This window comes from Heterodontus francisci, chromosome 25, assembly GCF_036365525.1.
Source record: "Heterodontus francisci isolate sHetFra1 chromosome 25, sHetFra1.hap1, whole genome shotgun sequence".
Classification (NCBI taxonomy): Eukaryota; Metazoa; Chordata; class Chondrichthyes; order Heterodontiformes; family Heterodontidae; genus Heterodontus; species Heterodontus francisci.
Window position 1 is genome coordinate 39,486,481 of NC_090395.1, and position 27,690 is coordinate 39,514,170.

General features: G+C 44.9%; 1 protein-coding gene across 1 annotated transcript in view; it reads left to right on the plus strand.

Annotated features, from left to right (window-relative positions):
- Window positions 1-8,242: 8,242 nt before the first annotated feature.
- The window catches only part of LOC137384084 (adenosine receptor A1-like), a 104,646-nt gene continuing 85,198 nt past the window's right edge, over window positions 8,243-27,690 (plus strand). The window contains exon 1 of the mRNA XM_068057674.1: window positions 8,243-8,604. Within this exon, the coding sequence (XP_067913775.1) occupies window positions 8,243-8,604 (362 nt within the window). The remainder of the gene's footprint in view (window positions 8,605-27,690) is intronic.

Here is a 27,690-nt window from a genome sequence, read left to right on the forward strand (position 1 = left end):
TCATTTTGACCGAATTTACAATAAAATCTTGGCTTTATAAATAGAGGCTTTGAGCACAAATGCAAACAAATGATGCTGATCCTTTATAAAACACAGGTTAGGTCCCAGTTGCAGTATTGTGGCCAAATCTACGCACCACATTTGAGAAAAAATGTCAAATCCTTAGAGAGGGTGCAGAGGAGATTTAGTAGAATACTAGACTTGAGGGACTTCAGTTAGGTGGAGAGACTAGAGAAACTGGAGCAGATAGGGTTAAGAGGAGAAAAAAAATCATGAATGGTCTTGATAGAGTAAGTAAGGAGAAACAGTTTCCAGTGGCAGAAGAGTCAGTAACTAGATATCACAGATCTAAGATAATTGGCTAAAGGTGACATGAGGAAAAATAAATTACACACTGAGTTGTTATAAACTGGAATGTACTGTCTGAAAGACCGATGGAAGTAGATTCAAAAATGACTGTCAAAAGGGAATCATAGAATCAGAGAAAGTTTACGGCACAGAAAGAGGCCACTTAACCCATCGTATCTGTGCCGGCTAAGAAATGATCCACCCATTCGAATCCCACCTTCCAGCATTGGGTCCGTAGTCCTGCAGATTACGGCGCTTGAGATGCATATCCAGACTCCTTTTGAATGAGTTGAGGGCTTCTGCCTCAACTACTCTTTCAGGCAGTGAGTTCCAGACCCCCACCACCCTCTGGGTGAAAAAGCTTTTCCTCATATCCCTTCTAATCTTTCTACCTAATCATTTTAAATTTATGCCTGCTAGTCACTGACCTCTCTGCTAAGTCAAGTAGGCCCTTCACCTCCTATCCGGGCCCCTCACAATTTTGTACATTTCGATCAGATCTCCCCTCAGCCCTCTCTGTTCCAAGGAGAACAACCCCAGCCTATCCAACCTTTCCTCATAGCTGCATTTTTCCAGTCCCGGCAACATCCTCGTAAATTTCCTCTGTACCCTCTCTATTGCAATTACATCCTTTCTGTAACTGCACACAGTACTCGAGTTGTGACCTAACCAATGATGTATGCAGTTCCAGCATAACCTCCCTGCTCTTATATTCTATACCTCTGCTAATAAAGGAAAGGATTCCATATGCCTTCTTAACCACCTTATCGACCTGTCCTGCTACCTTCAGGGATCTGTGGACATTCACGCCAAGGTTCCTCACTTCCTCTACACTTCTCAGTATTCTCCCATTAATCGTGTATTCCTTTGCCTTCTTTGACCTCCCCAAATGCATCACCTCACACTTCTCCAAGTTTAATTCCATTTGCCACTTTTCTGCCCATCTGACCAGACCATCAATATTTTCCTGCAGCCTACAGCTAGCCTCCTGTCTATCTACCACATGGCTAATCTTTGTGTCGTCTCCAAACTTCTAGATCATGCCCCCTACATTTACGTCCAAATCGTTAATATATACCACAAAAAGCAGGGGATCCAGTACTGAACCCTGCAGAACGCCACTGGAAACAACCCTCCAGTTGCAAAAAAACCCGTCAACAATTACCCTTTGTTTCCTGCCACTGAGCCAATTTTGTATCCACCTTGCTACATTTCCCTGGATCCCATGGGATTTTATTTTTTTAACCAGTCTGCCATGTGGGACCTTATCAAAAGCCTTGCTAAAATCCATGTAGACCACATCAACTGCACTACCCTCATCTATCTTCCTTGCTACTTCTTCAAAACATTACTTCAAGTTGGTCAGATAAGATATTCCCTTTCAAATCCATGCTGACTGTCCTTGATTAATCTGAGCCTTTCTAAGTGACAGTTTATCCTGTCTCTCAGAATTGATTCCAATAATTTGCCCGCTAATGAGGTTAGACTGACTGGCCTGTAGTTATTTGGTCTATCCCTCGCTCCCTTTTTAAACAGCGGTAGAACGTTAGCAGTCCTCCGGCAGCACACCTTTATCCAGTGAGGACTGGAAAATGATGGACAGAACTTCCGCTATTTCCTCTCTTGCTTCTTTTAACAGCCTGAGGTACATTTCATCCGGCCCTGGTGATTTATCAACTTTCAAGGATGCTAATCCCATTAATACTTTCTCTCTCCCTATGTTGATCACATCCAATCCTTCACACCCTTCTTCCTTAAATGCAATATCTGCATCGTCCCCCTCTTTTGTGAAGACAGACGCAAGTATACATTAAGAACCATACCAATATCTTCCGCTCCTACACATAGGTTACCTTCTTGGTCTTTTATGGACCCTAATCTCTCCTTAGTTATCCTCTTACTCTTAATGTATTGATAAAACATCTTTGGGTTCACCTTGATTTTGCTTGCCAATATTCTTTCATGCCTTCTCTTTGCTTTCTTAATTTCCTTTTTGATTTCACCCCTCCTCTCTCTGTACATCTCGGCTTTCTGTACTATTGAGTTCTCGGTGTCGGACATAAGTTTTCCTTTTCTGCCCTATCTTACTCTGAAAGTTCCTTGACATCCATGGGGCTCCAGAATTGGCTGTCCACCCTGTTCCTTTGTGGGAACATGTTTACTCTGAACCCCTTGAATCTCCCCTTTGAATGCCTCCCACTGCTCTGACACTGATTTACCGTCAAGTAGCTGTTTCCAGTCTACTTTCGCTAAATCACTCCTCAGCTTAGTAAAATTGGCCTTGCCCCAACTGAGAACTCTAACTCCTATTCTATCCTTGTCCTTTTCCATAATTATGTTAAAACTGACTGAATTATGATCACTACCACCAAAATGCTCTCCCACTGCCACACTTTCCACCTGCCCATCTTCATTTCCTAAAACTAAGTCTAAAACTGCACCCTCTTTTGTTGGACTTACTGGGCAAAAAATATCTCCTGAATGCACCTCAAGAATTCTGCTCCCTCAATTCCTTTCACACTAAAACTATCCCAGTCAATATTGGGGTAGTTAAAATCTCTTACTATTACTGCCCTATTGTTCTTGCACTTCTCAGAGATTTGCCTACATATCTGCTCTTTTATCTCCCTCTGAATGTTTGGGGGTCAACAGTACACTCCCAGCAGTGTGATTGCCCCTTTTTTTGTTCCTTAGCTCAATCCATATGGCCTCATTTGATGAACCTTGCAACATATCATCCCTCCTCACAGCTGTAATAGTTTCTTTGATCAAAATTGCCACCCTCCCCCCTCCATTCTTATCCCCTTCCCTATCGCGTCTGAAAACCCTGTAACCAGGAACCTTGAGCTGCCATTCCTGCCCCTTCTTAAGGCATGTTTCTGTAATAGCTATGATATCATACTGCCAGGTGTCTATCTTTGCCCTCAGCTCATTTGTTTTATTTGCTATATTCCTTGCATTGAAATAGATACCCTTGAGCACTTTTTTATTGTCTAACCTTTGTTTCCTCCGTCTTCCAGACTCATCTATTCATTTTCTATCTTCAGAGAGTGGGATAAATATTTGAAATGGCAAAATCTGCAGGGCAAGGGGAAAGAGCTGAGGACTTGAATTAATTCGATAGCTCTTTCAAAGAGCTGGCACAGACACAATGGACTAAATGGTCTCCTCCGTGCTGTATGATTCTATAATGACACAATATTATAAGCAAAATGGACATTCCCACCACCACTGATTTGGTTAAATGGAAAACAATTTTGCTTTGCAAATTTCAGGATGAATTTTTTTTTAAATAATAAATTCTTTAACCAATGCTGTTCCAAATGACACAAAGGAAGATACCAGAAAAAACAAACATTAGTCGGCATGGTTTTGTGATGGGTAGGTCGTGGCTCACAAACCTTATTGAGTTTTTCGAGAAGGTGACCAAACAGGTGGATGAGGGTAAAGCAGTGGATGTGGTGTATATGGATTTCAGTAAGGCGTTTGATAAGGTTCCCCATGGTAGGCTATTGCAGAAAATACGGAAGTATGGGGTTGAAGGTGATTTAGAGTTTTGGATCAGAAATTGGCTAGCTGAAAGAAGACAGAGGGTGGTGGTTGATGGCAAATGTTCATCCTGGAGTTTAGTTACTAGTGGTGTACCGCAAGGATCTGTTTTGGGGCCACTGCTGTTTGTCATTTTTATAAATGACCTGGAAGAGGGTGTAGAAGGGTGGGTTAGTAAATTTGCGGATGACACTAAGGTCGGTGGAGTTGTGGATAGTGCCGAAGGATGCTGTAGGGTACAGAGGGACATAGATAGGCTGCAGAGCTGGGCTGAGAGATGGCAAATGGAGTTTAATGCGGAAAAGTGCGAGGTGATTCACTTTGGAAGGAGTAACAGGAATGCAGAGTACTGGGCTAATGGGAAGATTCTTGGTAGTGTAGATGAACAGAGAGATCTTGGTGTCCAGGTGCATAAATCCCTGAAGGTTGCTACCCAGGTTAATAGGGCTGTTAAGAAGGCATATGGTGTGTTAGCTTTTATTAGTAGGGGGATCGCGTTTCGGAGCCACAAGGTCATGCTGCAGCTGTACAAAACTCTGGTGAGACCACACCTGGAGTATTGCGTGCAGTTCTGGTCACCGCATTATCGGAAGGATGTGGAAGCTATGGAAAGGGTGCAGAGGAGATTTACTAGGATGGTGCCTGGTATGGAGGGAAGGTCTTACGAGGAAAGGCTGAGGGACTTGAGGGTGTTTTCGTTGGAGAGAAGGAGGAGGAGAGGTGACTTAATAGAGACATTTAAGATAATCAGAGGGTTAGATAGGGTGGATAGTGAGAGTCTTTTTCCTCGGATGGTGATGGCAAACACGAGGGGACATAGCTTTAAGTTGAGGGGTGATAGATATAGGACAGATGTCAGAGGTAGTTTCTTTACTCAGAGAGTAGTAGGGGTGTGGAACGCCCTGCCTGCAACAGTAGTAGACTCACCAACTTTAAGGGCATTTAAGTGGTCATTGGATAGACATATGGATGAAAATGGAATAGTGTAGGTCAGATGGTTTCACAGGTCGGCGCAACATCGAGGGCCGAAGGGCCTGTACAGCGCTGTAATGTTCTAATTCTAATTCTAATTCTAATTATATATTCATTTAATAAGAAATTCAAACTGCTGGCAATGCCTCAGTCACAGAGACTAAAGCAACTTAACTGTGAAAAGCTGGCTTCATTATATTTCTAAGATTTAATTTTTTGAGGGTAAGGGAAGGGTGCAGAACAGGGAATAGAGATTCAGAATAGGGAAATGTGTGAACCCTACACTTCCATCAACTGCATTAAGATGATTTTGATGTCATAGTTGTGCTCTGTCCTAAATTGCCTGCAGGATTTGGTGCTAATGGAGATTAACAGGAGTGCAATATATTCGTATCAGTTGTTGTGCAATAATTTAGCTCCTTGGACTGTATTTGCCTGTTTTTGTGCGTTTTTGTAGGCTGGCATGAGGAAGTATTAAATAAAAATGCCCATCTGTTACCAGACAGTAAACCATGTGCATCAGTGGCTCAGAAAAGTGGGAAGAAGTATTTCTGATTAAATAGTTCAATGACAAATCAATTTCTCACATTGGTGGTCGTTCTGCTTGTGGTGCCAGTGCTTTTGCATTCATTATCCGGCGGCAGGAAGTAAATATAATATAAAAGCAGAATACTGCAGATGCTGGAAATCTGAAATAAAACCAAAAAGTACTGGAAATACTCAGCAGGTCTGGCAGCATCTGTGGAGAGAGAAGCAAAGTTAATGTTGCAGGTCAGTGACCTTTCATCAGAACAGGCAGAGATTAGAAATGTAATAAGTTTTAAGCAAATAAAGTGGGGGTGGGGCAAAAGAGAACAAATGGGAAGGTGTTGATAGGACTAAGGGTCAGAGAATAACTGACAAGGAGGTCATGGGGCAAAGGCAAAGAGTGTGTTAATGGTGCGGTGAAAAACAAAGCATTAGTGCAGAGAGGGTATCAAATGACAGAATAATGAAAGCCCTAGCCAAAAGCAAAACATGAAAAAAAGTGGGAAGGCCCATGGTAAAGAAAAAAGTGTAATGATAAAACAAACTAAAATAAAATGAAGTAAAAAGAAATAAAAATAAAAATACAAAGTAAAACTAAAAAAGGGGGGGGGCAGTCGTGTTCCGAAATTATTGAGCTCAATGTTCAGTCCAGTAGGCTGTAACGTGCCTAATTGGTAAATGAGGCGCTGTTCCTCAAGCTTGTGTTGATGTTCACTGGAACATTGCAGCAATCCCAGGACAGAGATGTGAGCATTAGAGCAGGGGTGTGTGTTGAAATGGCAAGCGATAGGAAACTTGGGGTCATGTTTTCGGACTGAGGGAGGTGTTCTGCAAAGCGCTCACCCAATCTGTGTTTGTTCTCCCCAATGTAGAGGAGACCAAATTGTAAATATAACAATTTGGGTGAAATGAAGGTTCTCCCTTCACTTCAGTGTAGCTCCCTCTGCTGCATCAATGTGACATTTATGTGAAATTCCTGTTTCCCGGGTCATCCATCAATCATGAATGAACAATTTAAATGAGGTTGCTCATTTGTGAGAACTTTTTGTGTGCTTTATTGCTTCATGCTTGTTAACATCACATTTACATTGAACACATACAACTAATGAGCAGGAGGGACATCAATCTGGGTTGTTCCAACCTACTGCACCACATGCCCCCACTTTTCCCTAACTTTAAAGAACTGGCATTTAAGGCACGTTTCATTTCCTTTTGTAACATGATTTTCATACAGGGACCAATTATCCTGACTATTGTGTGAAAAAGGTGCAAGGACTATTGTATCTCTTCCAACTATTATTTATTCAGAATGATTAACATTTCAAAGACAGTACTGCATCCTATAATGCATTTCATTCTGTCTTTTATGTCTTTAAATAGAAGGGGAAATGGGAAAATGTTATGTGTTAAAACAGGTCTTGACTGCAAATATAGTGAATAAGTTTCGACCATCGATGTAATCTTACCTCCTCACACACTGTTCAAGGAATGTAAATACATAAACCATTTTCCAGTTAAAACTTGGTGCTTCCAGGCTGGATTTGTATTTCCCATCGTTCAGAAAAATGAATGGTTACAGCACAGATACAGATTGTAGATTATATCTACTACACTGAAGACTAATCAGTGCCACTGGTATTTGGAACTGGGGCAAGTGCCCAGTTCTCCTTTAAACTTTTGTTCCTTGACGGAACTGCACCCACCCTCTCTGGGATGGAAACATGAGGGGTTGCTGCTTTTTAGTAACTACACAGTAGTGCAGTGGTTAGCACCGCAGCCTCACAGCTCCAGCGACCTGGTTTCGGTTTTGGGTACTGCCTGTGCGGAGTTTGCAAGTTCTCCCTGTGACCGTGTGGGTTTCCGCCGGGTGCTCCAGTTTCCTCCCACATGCCAAAGACTTGTGGGTTGATAGGTAAATTGGCCATTGTAAAAATAAATATTGCCCCTAGTGTAGGTAGGTTGTAGGAGAATTGAGGGAAAGTGGGGATGTGAGAGGGAAAATGGGATTAATGTAGGGTTAGTATAAATGGGTGGTTGATGGTAGGCGTGGACTTGGTGGGCCGAAGGGTCTGTTTTGGTGCTGTATCTCTCTATGACAAATACACACATGTAAACCAAACACCAGCCTCGCTCACAAACACACTCACAAACCAAATACACAGACAAGCAGACTGTCAGAAAACCAAAGACACAAAGATACACACAAGTAGAGACGCAGAGTCTCAAACACACAAAGCCAGGGGCTTGAGCTGAAATGATCAGGCGGGAAAGGACACCGTTCTACCGAGAGGTCACCGACCTGAAACGTTAACTATCTTTTTCCACAGATGCTGCCAGACCTGCTGAATCTTTCCCGCATTTTCTGTTGCTATTCTCGGCTGAGAAGGAGTTGCTATTTGCGGGCAGTGCTGCAGCGTGCAGGTTTTCCTGTTGTGAAGGTTTTCCGAATGACATTTGACTTGCAAACGTGCGAGAAAATGCAAGCTCTTGTTTTTTAAAAAAATGAAACGGTTGACAAATTTTACAAAGACCCGCTGCTGCTGACTATTGAGACATGGGTGAGAGGCTCCCTTAGATCTTGTCAGTGTGAAGCTGGGAGCTGGCCAGTTTAAACAGGACCCGCTTACAGTGCGAGGTGTCAGTGCCATTCAGGAAAGCAAAGGGAGAGACTGGGTGATCCGTCCACATACAGGAGACTGGACGCTAGGCGGGCTTGTTAAATCGCAGTGGTCCCAGAGGGGGCTCAGTGCTGACAGCGCACAGCGAACTCCCCCACTGACACTTGGCCAGAGATATTTAGAGCTTGGTGCCTTTTCATCCAGCAGAGGACTGGGGCGGATTCAGTATGCCGGCTTTTCGGGAGGATGAAGCTGGGAACATCTCCCCCTCTCTGGCGATCTACATTGTTGTGGAGGTGCTAATCGCCGTGGCCTCTGTCCTGGGCAATGTGCTGGTCTGCTGGGCAGTCAAAATCAACCGGGCTCTCAGGGACACCACCTTCTGCTTCATCGTCTCGCTGGCCCTGGCTGACATCGCCGTGGGCTGCCTGGTCATCCCCTTGGCCATCACCATCAGCATCGGCCTCCAGACCCACTTTTACAGCTGCCTGCTCTTCTCCTGCACCGTCCTGGTTCTGACCCAAAGCTCTATCCTTGCGCTTCTGGCCATCGCTATCGACCGATACCTCCGAGTCAGGATCCCCACCAGGTAACGTCCACCTTCCTGTGGCATTCCTTTTGTTTAAAGTAAAACTTAAGTGAAGGAGCCTGTGTAACTATTTGCGTGCGGCTGGGGAACCGTCAGCCTGCAGGTAAGATGGAAATACCGAAGCGAGATGTGTCCTTCACCTGTTTGCTGCAAGGGCATCTTAACCTGATAGGAACCTAGCTGTTCCTGCATTGAACAGCCGCGGTTGGGTTCCTTTGAGAAACAATCCTAAATCGCCGTGATACTGGTGACCGTATTACTGATACTGAGTCCGGCAATCGTGAAAAATCGCCTGTATTGTCTTATGGTCATGGTGGCATATTACTATGTTTCATTCCTACTGTGTATCTGCTTCATCCCCCTTCATCTGCTGCTGTCCCCCTCATATCAGTATGAAAGGGTATGTCTCGGTGTCTGTGGATGCTTGTCTTACCCTGCTAAGAAGTCTCACACTTCAAGCTATTTAAAAAAAAAATCCTGCGAATGACTTCTCTGCTGATAATGATTGTGTTGGACATTTAATATAATGATTGATACCCAAGGGAACATCAGTGCACTGTAGAGATGTGTTCTGTGAAAAGCAGGGAAACAACGTTGTTTAATGCAGGTTACGGGGTTAGATAACTACCCAGTTTCACTCCATTACTTTTCAGGGTCGGGGAAATTTTTTTTGCCAGTCCACTATGTGGTAAACTGTACTTGTCATTGTGGGCTCACTGGCCTCTTCTCATTCATTATCTTCTTATCTTTGAGAAAGTTGACTTTAGAGCATTTCATTGAGAGATCCCTGTCGTTGATATAGTGTGTGGCCGGATTGTAGCGCTAAGAACCTCAGCCTAAGTTAACATCCAAAGAGCATTTGTTCCCAATAACGGTTCTCAGATCAGCTTGTAACAATTGCTGAAACAGTGCATCACACTTCAGTGAGATCAGGTGTACTCCGCCAGCAATATCTATCTTACTCCTGAATGTTTGCTTCCTGTCGTGCGACAAAGCTACATTAACAGTACAGAAGCCTTACTACCCTAGAAGATTAGTTGGAAAGTTAAGAGGTGTTATTTTTGCTTTTCTGTATTTTATCCCTGATGGAAGTGGGAGCACTGGATGAAGAAAGTTTCCCTTTGGGGCAGACAATGAAGCTTGCTGTAAAGGATCATACCATCTAATGGTATATTCTGAAAATATTACAGAACATCAGGTCTTCCCCATGTACTAGATTTTCACTGCTTGATCTTGAGCCTTTATATTTAGTGACTTTTACTCTACCTGATACCAGTTTTTTGGCAGGTTTTACTACATTTTCATGACATGGCAAATCTCATACTCAAACACATGTTTTGATATAAACACATTCCTGACAGCATCTTAACTCCAGAACATTACCAAGTGGCTTTCTGCTGTGTTTATGATTAAGTTTGACTGCAAGCTACCCTTCCACCCCCCCCCCACCCCCGTCCCCTTCCCTGCTCCACCCTCTCAGCTCACCCCCTCACAACCCCGTCCCAGCCCGCCCCCCCCTCGCACCATCTTCACCCCGCACCCCCTTCCCCTGCACCCCCCCCCACCCCCTCCCTCTACCCCTCCCCCTTGCATCCCCTCCTCCCACCGGCACCATCCTACACCTGTGTAGGGGCCCCAACAACCCCACTGCCTTGTGGGCGTCTCGGGAGAGACCAAGGCTAAGGGAGTAAACCCTAACAGAAAATCCGGAGCGGAACCCCGTAGGCGGTCATGTGTCACCTTTGGCATGTTTCCGGCAGTTCCTGCAGCCATACTGGTGCCAAACGTCGTGTCCTGCACTCCTTTGGACCCCACCAGAAAGGCCGAGAGGGGGGTTTTGACGACTGGGCAACTCTCAACCTCCATAAATTTGCCCAGGCATGCGCCATGGAGAGGTCACTCCATAGTTGCCTCACAGCGACTGAAACAACACGGAAGGCAGCAGTTACGGGTTATGCTTCACAAACCACTGACCACCTCCAGGCGCGTATCCATTGTCTCTCGAGATAAGGAGGCCCAAAAGAGAAAGAGTAGCTGGGAAAGAAATCAAAGGCGGGAATATAATTTGGAGATGACGTTTGTTTACAGCTGTTGAATTTCCAGTAAATCTGAAAAATGTTTTTTTGTTCCTCTCGTCTGGTTTCTGATTCCCTTCACGAAATGTCACCCAGGGAAAAAAGCTAGTGGAACTGACCTTAGGGCCATCCCAGTCTGTTCTACCAGGTAATCTGTCATCTCAGTAAATCTAAAATACTTCTCAACTAAGCCCTTCATTTGCTCTCTTGGCTTCTTTTGAAAGTGGACAAACTGTAAACAACAGAAACAGAAGTGTAAATAACCAGCAAAAAATTTTATTGTCGCCTTTGTAATCTAGAATGGTTAATTGGAATATAACTAAACTTTAGAAAATTATTTTTTTCATCAGACAGTGAACTACTCTTGAAAAAGTCCATTCTTGGAGTGATCAACATATGCCTTTTCCAAAAGCCAAGTAGACGTTTTGTTAAAGCTTTTCGGTTTGTCATCACTTCAGTTACGGCCAATGACTAATAACACCCTGGAAGCATTTGGTTATCTGACGGCTGGTGCAGCAGTTAATCCCAACATCCAAGCTAAAAATCCAGTTGTTTACATTATTCCCCAAATACTGCGAAGTAAAGAGTGCCTCCATGCCTAGAGAATGAGAACATCAGTCTTGCAGTAACCACTGAGCCAGTTTAAATATTCATTTTCATTGCATCCTCACATATTTTCTTTGCAGGCAGGAAATATTTGTTAAAATCTTTTCAGGTTTGGGTCCCTTTGAGATATTAATTAATATGGCATTAATTATTATGACTCAGTATGTATCTGAGTATTTTTCATAGTACACTATAGTTATCACTGGCAGTAAGCTCTGGAATCTCCTCCCTAAACCTCTCTGCCTCTCTACTTCTTTCCTCCTTTAAGACATTCCTTAAAAACTATCTCTTTGGCCAAGCTTTTGACCATCGATCCTAATAGCGCTTTAGGTATCACAGTGCCAAATTTTGCTTTATAACACTCCTGTGAAGCAGCCTGGGATGTTGTACTAAAAGCATTATATAAATACAAGTTGTTACAATGTACAGAAGATAATATCTCCAAATATTATGTCTCACATATATTTTTATTTTCCCAGCTATTCCCAACTTTAGCATCAATTAATGTGCCATGTTTTTGCCTGCAACACAAGTAGAACATTCAAGGGACTCACGCATCCCTTCCTCCCATATACACACACATAAGCAGAGCCAACGTAAAACACATGGATTTACTAATCTTGTGGTATGTGCTTGGGTGCAACCTCATGATAAACACTGTGACATAAATACTGGAATATTGAGATGAATAAAACACCTTTAATTTATTACAATATTGGAGAATAATAATGTCACACAAATATTTTGAGTTTGGGAAACTAACTCTAGATGACTTCTTGGTACTTTCCACCCAAGAATGTATAATAAATTTATAATAAATCTCCCATGGCATTGCATAGAGGGGTCTGAAGTTAGTGAGGCCATTTGGAGTGGGAATGGAGGTGTGGAGGGCTGGAGAATAGCATCAGACGAGTCCGCCCAGAAATCCAACATTGTGACAATGGTTCTGGATTTAGTCAGCAGCGGGAAAGCACCAAGGCGGTGTCACCACCCCAAGGCGACGGGACTGCAATTTGAATTGCTGTAATACGTGTGCGTGCAATAGATTGCTATTCAATGAGGAGCTTGGAATTAAGTGAATGGTGGGCAGCCCTCATGTGCCTTCAGATCACCAGCCATTGAAAGGTGGCAGCACCAAGGTGAGGCCTCATTGCTGCAATGGGAAGACAGTCATGACAAGCACTGGATAAGAGAAAAGGGGGAAGGAAAGGCCATTGTCAGCCTGCAGTGCTGTGTGCTCTGCACAAGTGGGCTTGGTCTCGGGTGGCTACTGGGTGACCTTTATCTCGGGCGAGAAGACTGGGTGCGCTTGGTCTTGGGTGAGAGGTCTAGGTGGCCATACTACTGGATGAGAGGGTCGGGTGGCCATACTCGCTAATAGCCCATCCTTGGTGAGAAGGTAAGCTGTCAACAAGGGTGGGCACTGAGTCCCATTAGCGAGTCTGCTAAGAAAAGTAGCAAAGGGAAAGTGTATCTTGGTGGTCTGCTGCCCTCCATATAATCTAACACTTCAGAGGCCTTGCATGATGAGGACATGATTGATCGCCAGGCCTCAACCGATGAGGAGGACACAGAGGAGGGTGATGAGCAGGCAGAACTGGATGTTGAACCCCTTGCACCAGAGGCCAGGCATATTGAGCGATGGGCCAAGGAGGCAAGAGACAATCTCATACTTACCCACTTCCAGTCACCATGATGGCCTCTCACAGTAAAATCAGTAAAGACACACCTCAATGCATGCAGTCTGTTGCCTCCTTTCTACTTGTCTTTCATGCATAGCACCCAGCTTAACCACATGCTATGGCCCATGGGAGACACTAATCAAATGAGGGTTGTGTCTACATTGGCATCCATTAAGGGGAAAGGGTGAAGTCAGCATCTCACATATAAACCATGATAGAATAATCATTTTCCACAATGAAAGCTAATTTCAAAAAACAAAAGATCTTTATAAGAGAAAACAAATACCAAATGTTAAACACCTGTGAAACTTCAAGTGTCTCTTATAAAGGTTTTCTTTATATGTTTATGAGTGCCTCTACAAGGTGTAACCCCTGCACTAGCAGTTGGGCTGGAGGCAGGCTGCTGATCAGGCTGCCCTTGGTCTGTGATGATTTCGGTGGCTGTCCTCTGGCTGACTGAGGCCCGGAGTGCTTCGGCTGCCTAAGGGTTTCCTGCACAGGTGCAGGACTCCACCCAGGCATCATGGCTACTGGAGCTGAGCTCACTGGCAGAGGTGCTGAGGAGCCACTGTCCACACTCAGAGCACCCTGAGAGGAGCCCCCAGCTGTGGAGGTCAGCCTCTCCTCCTCCCTTTTAAGGCTCAGTTGAACCTCCCTGCTCACCAAAGAAGGACAAGGAGCTGCAGAAGTCTCCAGGGGCCTTGTCCTTCTCTCACTTTGCCACTGCTGCATCAAGCTTACGGCCAAGGTGATGGTGTGCAGGTCTGTGTGCATTTGTGGCATCTGACTCTCCGTGAGGGTCGCCAACCCTTCGATGCAGGAAGCCATGCGCTTACACGCCTGAGACATGGCAGCACTCATGGCATGGAGGGACTCCTTCATCGTCCGCTCATGGCTGCACATTGTCTCTGGCATCTCCACCATCTGTTGCCTTACCCCTCTCTGCAACTCCAGCATGCCCTGTGCTGTCGACACCAGAGGCTCATCATGAGCCTGGGGCTCAGCATGGGCCTGACTACCCACAGTCCTCTGACTGTCAGTGACCTCGGCTGTCCCAGCCTCAGCCAGCTGCTTGGGCATGTGTGCGGTGCTCTCACCAGCTAGTGACCATGATTCTACAGCCAAGTGGAAACCCACCAAGATGAAAGTATCTGCGCTGGTGGAAGGTGAAGAAGAGTCTTGTGATGGTGCATCCCCCGACTCCTGATCCTCCTCAGAGGTAGAGTTATGTCTCCCTTCTGCTAGAGTCTTCTGTGGATGCTGAGCTGCATGACAGAACTTAAACATGTATGGGTGAGGATGTGCAGATCTTGTCATGCCAAGCATGCGTGATATGGGTCTCCAGAAGTGATCTGAATATTGAATGAATACAATCCTCAGCTCTTACGCGGAGACTCCCGTCTCACCAACCGCTATTGAGTGGCCGCCTTGGGTCCCTGCTAGTTCAAGTGCCTCCTCCTCAGCCGTGGAGAAAGCCTGATGTCTGGGATGCCTCTGCCAGTCTGCGATATCTCCCTGCTGTAATGCGCTCTCTTGTCCTGCAAGTGGAAAGAGGGAGATAGTCATACTTCACAGAGAGATCAACATGGTAGATCAACATGAGAGATCAACATCCCTTGTCCATTACTGGAGTATCCTATATAGTTCATCTTCCCGTCAGCTCTCAGGGGAGATAATAGGGGTGAGCTGTGAAAAGGAGGTGGATTGTGACAAAGATGTAGCCATGTATCTGTCAGCATAAGGTGATGATTAACGCCTTTGCCAGAGAACATTGTGGTGTCTCCTTCCCCATGATCCACCTCCTCCTGCGTAGCCACATGCAAAACCTAAAAATGAGAGATGTATTCAGCAGTCACCTTGGCAGAATGAAGGAGCTCATTGACCTTCTTGTGGCACTGTACCCATGTTTGGGCAGGTGGGTGGGGGGTGACCCCATGGCTGCTGACCTCCTCAGTGATCTTCACCCAGGTTTACTTGGTCAGGCGGGAAGAACTCTTCTTGCCATCACTGAGAAGAAGGATCTCCCATCTTTCCCTTGCAACCTGGAGGAGAATCTCGAGGGAGACATCGCTAAACTGTGGGGCCACAAGGTGTCTTCCATCAGCCATGGTCGTTGCAGGCTCACATCCAGCTCATCACCTGGAGTACTGTGTAGAGTTCTGGTCACTGCACTATAAGAAGGATGTGATTGCACTGGAGAGGGTGCAGAGGAGATTCACCAGGATCCTGCCTGGGCTGTAGCATTTCAGCTATGAAGAGAGACTAGATAGGCTAGGGTTGTTTTCCTTAGAGCAGAGAAGGCTGAGGGGGGACCTAATTGAGGTATACAAAATTATGAGTGGCATAGATAGGGTAGATAGGAAGAAACTTTGTCCCTTAGCGGAGGTGTCAATTACCAGGGGACATAGATTTAAGTTAAGGGGCAGGAGGTTTAGAGGGGATTTGAGGAAAAACATTTTCACCCAGAGGGTGGTTGGAATCTGGAACACACTGCCTGAAGGGGTGGCAGAGGCAGGAACCCTCATAACATTTAAGAAGTATTTAGATGAGCACTTGAAATGCCATAGCATACAAGGCTACGGGCTAAGTGCTGGAAAATGGGATGAGAATAGATAGATGCTTGATGGCCGACACAGTCAAGATGGGCCGAAGGGCATGTTTCTGTGCTGTATAACTCTGTGACTCTATGACTCTATCAGGCAGCAGAAAGGGTCCTGGGGCAGCAGAAGGGGTCCTGGGGCTGCAGAGGCAGCAGAAGAGGTAATTGGGCAGCAGAGGGCTCTTAGGAAGGCACTCTTTTAAACCAGGCGGTAGTGAATGCAGGACTGACAGGGCTTTACATATGGTGCCAGCACCTGATCCAGAGTCATAGCGTCTCGACCCCCTCCCCCAGCATGTAATTGGCTGTGCCCTGCGCCTCCAATATTATAATTGACTACCTGCTGCACAATCGTGGGGGCCCGCTGCACATGTGACGAGGGGAATGGCGCCCACATCTGGGTCCGCCACCAGGATCCACAACAGGTTCACTAATTTCAGTTCAGGGAGTCAAGATCAAGTGTATTTTCAGCAATATGTGGTTATAGTGAAAGGGATAATTAGACCAGGGTGCACAAATGTAAATTATTATCTATAGTTGAAAAGCAAGATGAAAGGGGGTTTGGGAAGCAGAGTATAGAGATGCTTAGCTCATAGAAGTATCTCTGCAGTACAGGTCAAAGAGCTGGGAGATAAAAAACTGAGGTGCTACAGTACCAATAGAGTGCAATTACAACATGACAAGTTTACATAGGCAGTTTCCATTATGAATGTGGACATATGAATTTAGAATGGTAAAATTTACAGGAAATACATGTAGGTGTAATATTTTTACTATATTATACTACTGGATCTCCTACGTGCATGGTAAGTCAACACCAAATGCAATCCTCAGGTAAAATAGGGTTGGAGACGGTGGGATAAATAGATAGTTTGCACAGATATAATTCAGTCCCAATTCTCTAACCATTATTTCTATTCTTTTTATCTTTCCATTGTAAACTCTAATGTTGCTCTTTATAATGGAAACTGCCTATGTAATCCTGTCACATTGTAATCATATTCTCCTATCTCAAATAAAATTGCCTCCAGTGGGAAAAGGGTGTAATTACAGCTCTCCAAGTTTACATAAGCAGTTTTGATTATAGACATTCAAAATGGAAGAAAGACTGCAAGTGCATCCAGATGTAGAATTTTTAATATGTTATATATAGACAGATAAGACACTCCTGCTCCACTTATTTTTAATATGTTCAGATGCTTAGAGCTGGAAGGTATACAAACTATGTTTTTGTTCCGTGCATTGATTTGACCTTTCCATGACCTCAATCTCAGTGATCTCTTCCGATTTTTTAAATGAATTTTTACAAGAAAGGGAAACAGCTGTTCTGATAGGATAGAACATCATTTTTTCATGTTTGGTTATTCATCCAAGGCTGAGGTATTGAAAGTTTTATTTTTCTTGGTGGCTGTTAAAATCGTAATTGAAATTAATTATGACAGTTCTGGTTCAGCTCAAAGTGGTTGTGAGCTTACAACACAAAATGCTCGTGATTTTATACTAATTGGCATTAAATTAGTTGCGCTCAAAGAGGTCACAAAGAGGGGTTTTATTAGAGATGGAATTGTGCTTCAGTGCAGTATGGATGGTCTCTTGGAGTTAGGGATGAGGCACATTGATGAGGCGTACAAAGGAAGTCTTAACCCAGATCTAACCTATTTCATAGCTGATTTGGAATCCCTGATAATAATACCGGGTGCAACAAAAGGAGGAAAAAAAGACTGGTCCAATTATCAGCATTGACATCTTTCACCATGAGCAAATAATAATTTTCTGTTTCATGTGGTGTAACTCAAAGATTTACAACAACAATTTGTATTTATATAGCAACTTTAACATAGTAAAACAATCCTAAGGTGCTTCGCAGGAGCATAATCAGACAAAAATTTATACCAATCCAAAGAAAGGGACATTAAAACAAAGCGTTCAAAAACTTGTTTAAAGAGGTAGGCTTTAAGGAGTGTCTTAAAGGAGGAAAGAGAAGTGGAGAGATTTAACAGGGTAATTCCAGAGTTTAGGGCCTAGACAGCTGAAGACATGGCTGCCAATGGTGGGGTGAAGGAATTGAAGCAACCCAGAGTTCTTGGAAGGTTGTAGGGCTGGAGGAGGTTATGGAGATAAGGAGGATTGAAGCCATAGAGGAATTTGATCACAAGACTGAGAATTAGTTTAAATTACATAGATTGTAGAAAAAAGTTTGTGCTGATTTTGTGACTGCGGATTCAGACATCAACCTCCGCAAAAGTTGAACACAGGAAGGAATAATGTAGCTATGAGGAGGATGGAGAGGTGAAAGTGTAGAGTGCTGCAATTATGGTACTTAGACAAGTTAGCCATTTGTGTCAGATAAGGCCAAGTTTCAACATTTATAATGAAGTGCCATAGCTCTTTGCAACAAATGGTGTAAGACATTTCAATCAATTTAGTGAAATTGTACTTTTGCAAATAAATGAACATTTTGTGTGACAAGGTCAATGATAGGATATTTTTTCATACTTGTAAAAAAATGCAGAGGTATTCTGCATATAAAAAAAAATTAACATTCTATTAAAATGATGCAGTGACTATTTAATATTCAGGTAATTATTTTTACAGAAAATTTGTGCAGGCAAATCTTGTCCAATCACTGTGAACCATTTCCAGTAGATCAATATCGCAAAGGAAATAACAGCATGTACTACTGGAGTTATTACCCATGGTTTAGCAAGAGAACATTCCATTCATCAAAAACAAGGTCTTGATTACTGTAGGGGGAGGTGCAATAATTAATTAACAACGTTATCATTAATATCTTCTCCATTTGAGTGTTATTCACAGGTAGATTTTCTGTGCTTTCAGCAACCTGGATGAGTCACCTGCTATTCTAATGGCCTCCCAGTCACACCATAAAGAAATCACAAAATATTCAAAATAAAGAAGCAAGCAACCCAGGATTGGATCTGTAGCCTTTTCCCAGTTGTTCCATCTATTATGTTGAAATAAATAGTCAATGGACAGGTGATGGCCACTGTAGCCAATAAATGATCCCAAAGAAAAAAATTAAGAGGCATCTGGACAGGTACTTGAATGAGCAAGGCATAGAGGGATATGGAATTAATGCAGGCAGGTGGGATTAGTACAGATAGACATTATGGTCGGCATGGACACGGTGGGATGAAGGGCCTGTTTCTATGCTGTACGAGTCTATGACTCTATGAATCTAAAATGTATTAGCAAATGCAGTTCATATCCTGAATTTTCTGAGCATGCAGTTGTGGCAAGAAACCCCACCTGTGGCAGCCACATTTCAAAGAATTATGGGCAAGCTGCTCTCAGTATGTACTGAGAAAACTAACTCCTGCATATAATCAATGATAAAAGTTCACTTAGCTCTTGACTAGTCAATATATTCTTTCCTGTCTAGTCATAGTGCCACCTGAAATCTTAGAACGTTTTCTTTGTTTACTTAATAAGAATAATTATCTGTTGGATGTGACCCAAATGTTTATTTAGCCCTCTGGAAAATTAAATTGCTGTACTGTCGGACAGTGCATGTTGGTCAGAGATTCCTAGTATTTACTAGCAGAATACCAGTGGACTTGAGCCATGTTACAAATCTAAAGCAGTTTTCAATTTGGATGAGTGTGGGCTGAATTTTATGACAGTAACACAGTTGGTTAATGGCATTAATGTCATGATAATTAATGATGCCCGCAGTATTTGAATGTAAAAATAACACAGTATTTTAAACACTGAGCACAAGATTCTTGTGTTATTTTGATTTCATGGCTCAAAGGCAAAGTAAGCTGTTTTAAAGTACTTATTGCTTTCTCCCAGCACACTTTACTTGTGTTAACAGCAAACAAGTAGTTTTCATTAGTCGCCCTGCACCTTCTATTAATTGAAACTTGCAACCTTATGTGTAACGTGAATGGGGTAAAATGACCCAGGACTAAGAATTTCCCTTTTCCTACGGGATGATGCACCAAAGATCATGTGTGCTGTCCATAAAAATGTACCCAACTGCATCATCGATGCGGCTGGACGATCCAGCAGAGACGACAGCAAACTGGACGCTACGTCCAGATTCCTAATAGAAACAGTTAAAGATGCCAAACTGCACGACGTCTTCAGCAAACCTGCAGACGGAGCGCAGCGCAGATACACATGGTCAAGATCGGACGGGTCTGCCCGTTCCAGGATTGACTTCCTGTTTGTGTCCCGTGCTGTCACGGTCGGATCCACCAACGTCAAGCCGGTGTTCTTCTCCGACCACTGCCTCTTACTGGCCGACTGTCACTGACAGGACGACCAGCGGGTTGGCAGGGGGACGTGGAAGCTCAATGCCACACTGCTGACCCCAGAAAGCGTTGAGGAACTCAAAAGGGATTACAAAGGTTGGAGGACCATGAAATCCCTCTTTGAGTCTCCAGTTCACTGGTGGGAAGCAATCAAGGAGAACATCAAGAGGCTCTTCATCCACAAAGGTGTTCAGAGGGCGAGAGAGAGACAGAGGGAAATGTCCTGACTCCAGAAAAGTATGCAAAATCTGCTCCAGCTGCAGTCGATGGGGGTCGAGGTCAAGGAGGACCTCCAAGAGTTGAAGAGCCAGCAGGCCTCGCTCTTTGCCACGGAGGCCTCCAAGATCATCTTCCGGTCCAGAGACCGCTCCATCGAGCAGGATGAGACGTGCTCGCGTTACTTCTTCCAAAAGGTACACAGAGAGAGCTCTGTTATCAGCAGCCTGAAGGAAGAGGATGGCTCGGTAACGTCTTCGCAGTCCGACATACTAAGGTTCAGCAAATCCTTTTATGCTGGGCTGTACGACGCGAAGCCCACAGACAGCACGGCCTCCCAGTCCTTCCTGTCATCTATCACAGAGGTCTTAGATGACAGCAGGAGGGAGAGACTGGACAAGCCGCTAACTCTGGACGAGCTGACAAAGGCCGTCGAGTCCTTCGAGACGAGTAAAACTCCCGGATGCGACGGCTTACCGGTAGAGTTGTACTCGACCCTGTGGGACTGGGTCAGCCCGAACCTGCTGGAAGTATATGAGAGTATGCTCCTGGCCGGCAGCATGTCAGAATCCATGAGGCATGGCATCATCACCCTCATTTACAAGCGGAAGGGGGAGAGGGCAGAAATCAGAAATTGGCAGCCCATCTCACTGCTTAATGTTGACTACAAGATTCTGTCCAAAGTCATAACCAGTCGAGTCAAGTCTGCTCGGGAGTTGGTGATCCACGCCGATCAGACCTGTACTGTACCCAGCAGGAAGGTCTCTGATAGTCTCGCGCTACTCAGGGATACGATCGCCTATGTACGGGACAGGAGGGTGGACACCTGCCTCATCAGCCTGGACAAGGAGAAGGCTTTTGACAGGATATCGCACACCTACATGATGGACATGCTTTCCAAAATGGAGTTTGGGGAGGAAATCTGCAACTGGATCAAACTGCTGTACACAAACATCAGTAGCACAGTCTCAATCAATGGGTGGGAATCGGAAAGTTTCCCGATCCAATCTGGAGTCAGGCAGGGCTGTCCTCTCTCCCCGGTCTTGTTTGTTTGCTGTATTGAACCCTTTGCTGAGTCTATTAGGAAGGATGCGAGCATAAGAGGGGTGACAATCCCAGGCAGTGGAGGCACTCAGGTTAAAACCTCCCTGTACATGGATGACGTCGCCGTCTTCTGTTCGGATCCGCTGTCTGTGCGCAGACTGATGAGCATCTGCGACCAGTTCGAACTGGCCTCGGGAGCCAAAGTTAACCACGGCAAGAGCGAGGTTAACTGGCCTGACCGATCCTTTGTCCTCTTCACCGTCAGGTCAGACTACCTGAAGGTGCTGGGGATATGGTTCGGAAGGGCCAGGGCGTGCACCAAAACCTGGGAGGAGCGAGTAGCCAAGGTACAACAAAAGTTGAGCATGTGGGGGCAGCGATCTCTCTCCATTGTGGGTAAGAACCTGGTCATCAGGTGCGAGGCGCTCATGTTGTTGCTGTACGTGGCGCAAGTCTGGCCCATACCCCACTCCTGCGTTGTGGCGGTCACCCGAGCCATTTTCCGCTTCATCTGGGGATCTAAAAAGGACCGGGTCCGGAGGGACACATTGTTCAAATCTCTGGATAAGGGCGGGAAAAATGTACCCAACGTTGCCCTCATCCTGATGACCACCTTCGTGTGCGGCTGCATCAAGCTGTGTGTAGACCTCCAGTACGCAAATTCCAAGTGTCACTACGTGCTGAGGTTCTATCTGTCCCCGGTGTTGTGAAAGATGGGCCTGGTCACATTGCCGCGGAATGCTCCATGCAGTTGGACCGTGCCGTACCACCTATCCTTCGTGGAGCAGTTTCTGCAGGAAAACACCTTTGACCACCGATCCATCAGGCAGTGGTCTGCACGGAATGTTCTCAAGGCCCTACGGGAAAAGGAGATGGTGGATCCTGTCGGATGGTTCCCTGAGCAGACCGCCATTTGGCGGAATGCCTCATCACCAGAACTTTCAAACAAGCACCAAGATGTAGCTTGGCTGGTGGTGAGAAGAGCCTTCCCCATCAGATCATTCTTGCACACCCGAAGTCTCACCCCCTTCGCACAATGCCCTCGCGGTGGCTGTGGTGGGGAAGAGACGGTTGCCCACCTCCTTCTGGAATGTGTCTTTGCAAAACAGGTGTGGAAAGAGATGCAGTGGTTTTTGTCGAGGTTCATTCCAAGCAGCTCTGTAACACAGGAATCTGTGCTCTACGGGCTGTTCCCAGGGACGCACACCAAGATAAACATCAACGGCTGCTGGAGGACTATCAATTCAGTGAAAGACGCCCTTTGGTCTGCCCGAAACTTGCTGGTCTTCCAGCGCAAAGAGTTGTCCACCACCGAATGTTGCAGACTGGCACATTCCAAGGTCCAGGACTACTTGCTGAGGGACGCACTACAGCTTGGAAAAGCCGCAGCAAAGGCTCAATGGGGAAATACCACAGTGTAAGGTCCCCTCACCAAGCTGAACAGAGGGGCTGGATCCATGGGAAACCCCTCGAACTGTATTGAGTAAATGTATCTGGCACGACAATGAAATGGAAGGGTTGTGAGGTAACTCATGATTGTATTGAAGGAAACGGACCTCCTTTGCACTGTTTGTAATTTTTGACTTAGTGCTGTTTGAAACTGTATGGTAGTGTATTTTTTACAGATTTTTATGAATAAAGTATATTTTGGAAATAAAAAAAAAATAATGTTTTGCTTCTACTGTGAAAGGTGGAAAATGCTACATTGTCAGACTGTTGTGTTCAAGCCAAACTAATAGTTAATATGATTCTTGGTTGATCATCTACCTCCATGCCATTTTTCCCCACTATCCCCATATCCCTTGATGTCATTAGTATCCAGAAATCTAGCGATTTCTGCCTTGAACATGCTCAATGATTGAGCTTCCACGGTCCTCTGGGGTAGAGAATTCCACAGATTCACCAGCCTCTGCATAAAGAAATTCCTCCTCATCTCAGTCTTAAATGGCCTACCCCTTATTCTGAGACTGTGTACCCTGGTTCTCGACTCACCAGCCAGAGGAAACATCCTATCCACATCCACCCTGTCATGCCCTGTAAGAATTTTTTAAGTTTCAATGAGATCATCTCTCATTCTTCAAAACTCTGGAGAGTACAGGCCCAGTTGCTGCAATCTCTCCTCATAAGACAATCCTGCCATCCCAGGGATTTGTCTGGTGAACTTCCATTGCACTCCCTCTATGGCAAGTCTATCCTTTCTTAGATAAGGAGAGCAAAACTGTACACAATACGCCAGCTGCGGTTTCACCAAGGCACTGGACAATTGCAGCAAGATATTTTTACTCCTGTTCTCAAATCCCCTTGCAATGAAGGCCAACATACCATTTACCTACCTAATTGCTTGCTGCACCTGCATAGTAGAACGTAATTACTAGCAGGTTTATTACAGAGAAGTGAAACATATAAAGGGAAACTAGCAATACAATACTCAATGTATTCCACAAACTGTTCCAAGTTTTTAAGGAGTGCTGAAACTTTAGAAGTCCATTCCAATACTTTTGAACTGAGCCTTTCGTGAAAAGCTATGTGGACAGTTGATACACAAAGCCCCTTTAGCTGGGAACAGATAGGTAGGCACAAGAATCTGCAGTTACAAGGAAACAAATACTTTAAATGTAATTACTTTGAATCTCCAAAAGCAGATTTCAATATCCCAGGTCAAAAGACCTGTTTTCTCTATTCATGCAAATAAAATATTAAATAATTTCTATTATTTGAATAGATAAGGTGTGAACATGCAAGCTTCTTTATTATCGGCTGCAACCATTCTAAATACCTGACATGAATCCAGAAGTTTGAATTCATTAACATTATAAAGACATGATGATTTAGGAATAAACGTAATTTATATGACTAATTCATAATCAGGCAATTATACAAAAATGATACCTGGCTGCCTCACAGCCAAAATAGTGCTTAATAATGCATTGATAGTTTCCTCTAATACCAAGACCAAGGAACTCTATGGTGTAGGTAATCAGTCTCATTGATGAACTGCTCAGACCACTGTTCCTCTGGGGTGGAAGGTCAACTCATTTTGACATTTTTCTGGCACTCCCAGAACTTAGTGCATGATGCATTCCTGTTCCCTTGATCCTATTCCCACTAAACTACTGATCACCCAACTTCCCTTCCTGGTCCTCATGTTAGCCGATATTATAAATGGTTCTCTCTCTTTAGGTGTTGCCCCTGTCTCCTTTAAATCTGCCATCATCAGCTCTCTCCTCAAAAAACTGCCCTTGAGCCCACTGCCCTTGTAAACAAGCATCCGGTCTGTAATATAGTAGTGATTCACCTTTAAGAAACTGTAACTTTAAGAGATCAGGCCACTGATTCAATTGATGATATCATCAGACATATATAAGGAGGAGGCATCACACTCAACACATGGCATGCAGAGAGCACACATGTACATTAGTGAGGAAAACACCTCTACCTGTGATCATGCAGTGGCGTAGTGGTATTGTCACTGGACTAGTAACCCAGAGACCCAGGGTATTGCTCTGTTGCCATGGGTTTGAATCCCACCACAGCAGAAGGTGGAATTTGAATTCAATTAATAAATCTGGAATTAAAAGCTCGTCTAATGAAGGCCATGAAACCATTGTCGATTGTTGTAAAAACCCATCTGGTTCACTAATGTCCTATAGGGAAGGAAATCTGCTGTCCTTATCTGGCTTGGCCGACATGTGACTCCATACCCACAGAAATGTGGTTAACTCTTACATGTCCTCTGAAATGGCCTAGCAAGTCACTCAGTTGTATCTAATCGCTACGAAGTCAATAAAAAATAATGAAACCGGACAGACCACCTGGCATCAACCCAGGTACCGGAAATGACAACGGCAAACCCAGTCCTGTCGACTCTGCAAAGTCCTCCTTACTAACATCGAGCGACTTGTGCCAAAGATGGGAGAGCTGTCCCACAGCCTGACATAGTCATACCTTACAGACAATATCCACTGCCATCACCATCCCCGGGTATGCCCTATCCCACTGGCAGGACAGACCCAGCAGAGGTGGTGGCATAGTGGTATACAGTAGGGAGGGAATTGGCCTGGGTGTCCTCAACATCGACTCCAAATCCCATGGCAAAAGATAAGGTTGAAACATTTGCAACAATCTTCAGCCAGAAGTGCCGAGTTGATGATCCATCTCAGCCTTCTCCTGAAGTCCCCAGCATCACAGATGCCAAACTTCAGCCAATTTGATTCACTTTGCGTGATATCAAGAAACAACTGAAGGCACTGGATACTGCAAAGGCTATGGGCCTTGATAATATTCCGGCAATAGTACTGAAGACCTAAGCTCCAGAGCGTGCCACACCCCTAGCCAAGCTGTTCCAGTACAGCTACAAAACTGGGATCTACCTGGCAATGTGGAAAATTGCCCAGGTATGTCCTGTACACAAAAAGCAGGACAAGTCCAACCCAGCCAATTACTGATCCATCAGTCTACTCTCAAACATCAGTAAAGTGATGGAAAGTGTCATCAGCAGTGCCATCAAGTGACACTGGCTTAACAATAACCTGCTCAGTGACGCTCAGTTTGGGTTCCACCAGGGCCACTCAGCTCCTGACCTCATTACAGCCTTGGTTCAAACATGGACAAAAGAACTGAACTCAAGAGGTGAGGTGAGAATGACTGCCGTTGACATCAAGACAGCATTTGACTGAATGCGGCATCAAGGAGCCCTAGCAAAACTGAAGTCAATAGGAATCAGGGGGAAAACTCTCTGTTGGTTAGAGTCATACCTAGCGCAAAGGAAGATGGTTGCGGTTGTTGGAGGTCAATCATCTGAGCTCCAGGACATCACTGCAGGAGTTCCTCAGGGCAGTGTCCTAAGCTCAACCATCTTCAGCTGCTTCATCAATGACATTCCTTCAAGCATAAGGTCAGAAGTGGGGATGTTCGCTGATGATTGCACAATGTTCAGCACCATTCGCAACTCCTCAGATACTGAAGCAGTCCGTGTAGAAATGCAGCAAGACCTGGACAATATCCAGGCTTGAGCTGATAAGTGGCAAGTAACATTCAAACCACACAAGTGCCAGGCAATGACCATCTCCAACAAGAGAGAATCTAACCATCTCCCCGTGACATCCAATGGCATTACCATCGTTGAATCCCCCACTATCAACATCCTAGGGGCTACAATTGACCAGAAACTGAACTGGAGTAGCCATATAAATACCCTGACTACAAGAGCAGGTCAGAGGCTAGGATTCCTGCGGTGAGTAACTCACCTCCTGACTCCCCAAAGCCTATCCACCATCTACAAGGCACAATTCAGGAGTGTGATGGAATACTCTCCACTTGCCTGGATGGGTGCAGCTCCAACAACACTCAAGAAGCTCGACACCATCCAGGACAAAGCAGCCCGCTTGATTGGCACCCCATCCACAAGTATTCGCTCCCTCCACCACCGACGCACAGTGGCAGCAGTGTGTACCATCTACAAGATGCACTGCAGAAAAGCACCTAAGACAGCACCTTCCAAACTCATGACCTCTACCAACTAGAAGGACAATGGCAGCAAATGTATTGGAACACCACCACCTGCAAGTTTCCCTCCAACTCACGCACCATCCTGACTTGGAACTATATCGCCATTCCTTCACTGTCGCTGGGTCAAAATCCTGGAACTCCCTCCCTAACAGCACTGTGGGTGTACCTACCTCATATAGACTGCAGCGGTTCAGGAAGGCAGCTCGCCTTCTCAAGGGCAATTAGGGATGGGCAATAAATGCTGGCCTAGCCAACGACGTCCACATCCAATATTATTTGTGTTGAATTAGAATGTGAAGCCTTTGGTTATCATTTCATGAAGACTTAAGAAAACACAGCATAACACAACACCGTTTCCAACCTCCCTTTCCTCTCCAAAGTCCTTGTAAATGTTGTTGCCTCCCAAATCTGTTCCCCTCTTTCCTGGAACTCAATGTTTGAATCCCTCCAATCAGGTACCCACCTCTGCCACAGTACCAAAACAGCTCTTAACAAAGTAACAAATGACATCCTATATGACTGTGACACAGGTAAATCTTCCCTCCTTGTCCTGTCTGCAGCCTTTGACATGGTTTACCACAGCATCCTCCTTCAACACCTCTCCACTGTCATCCAGCTGGGTGGGGACTGCTCTCACCTGGTCCCATCCTTAACTGTCTAATCGTAGCCAGAGAATCACTTGCAATGGCTGCTCTTCCTGCTCCTGCACTGTTACCTATGGTGTCCCCCAAGGATCTATCTTTGGTCCCCTCCTATTTTCATCTATATGCTGCCCCTTGGGAACATCATCTGAAAGCATGGCATTAATTTTCACATGTATGCTGATGCCACTTAGCTCTACCTCAGCAACACTTCTCTCAACTCCTCCACTGTTGCTAAATTATCAGACTGTTCATCTAACAGCCAGTACTGGATGAGCAGAAATTTCCTACAATTAAATATTGGGATGACTGAAGCCATCGTATTCGGCCCGGGCTCCAAAATCAGTTCTCTAGCTACCGATTGTATTCCTCTCCCTGGCAACAGTCTGAGATTAAGCCAGTCTGTTTGCAACCTTGGTGTCACATTTGACCCCA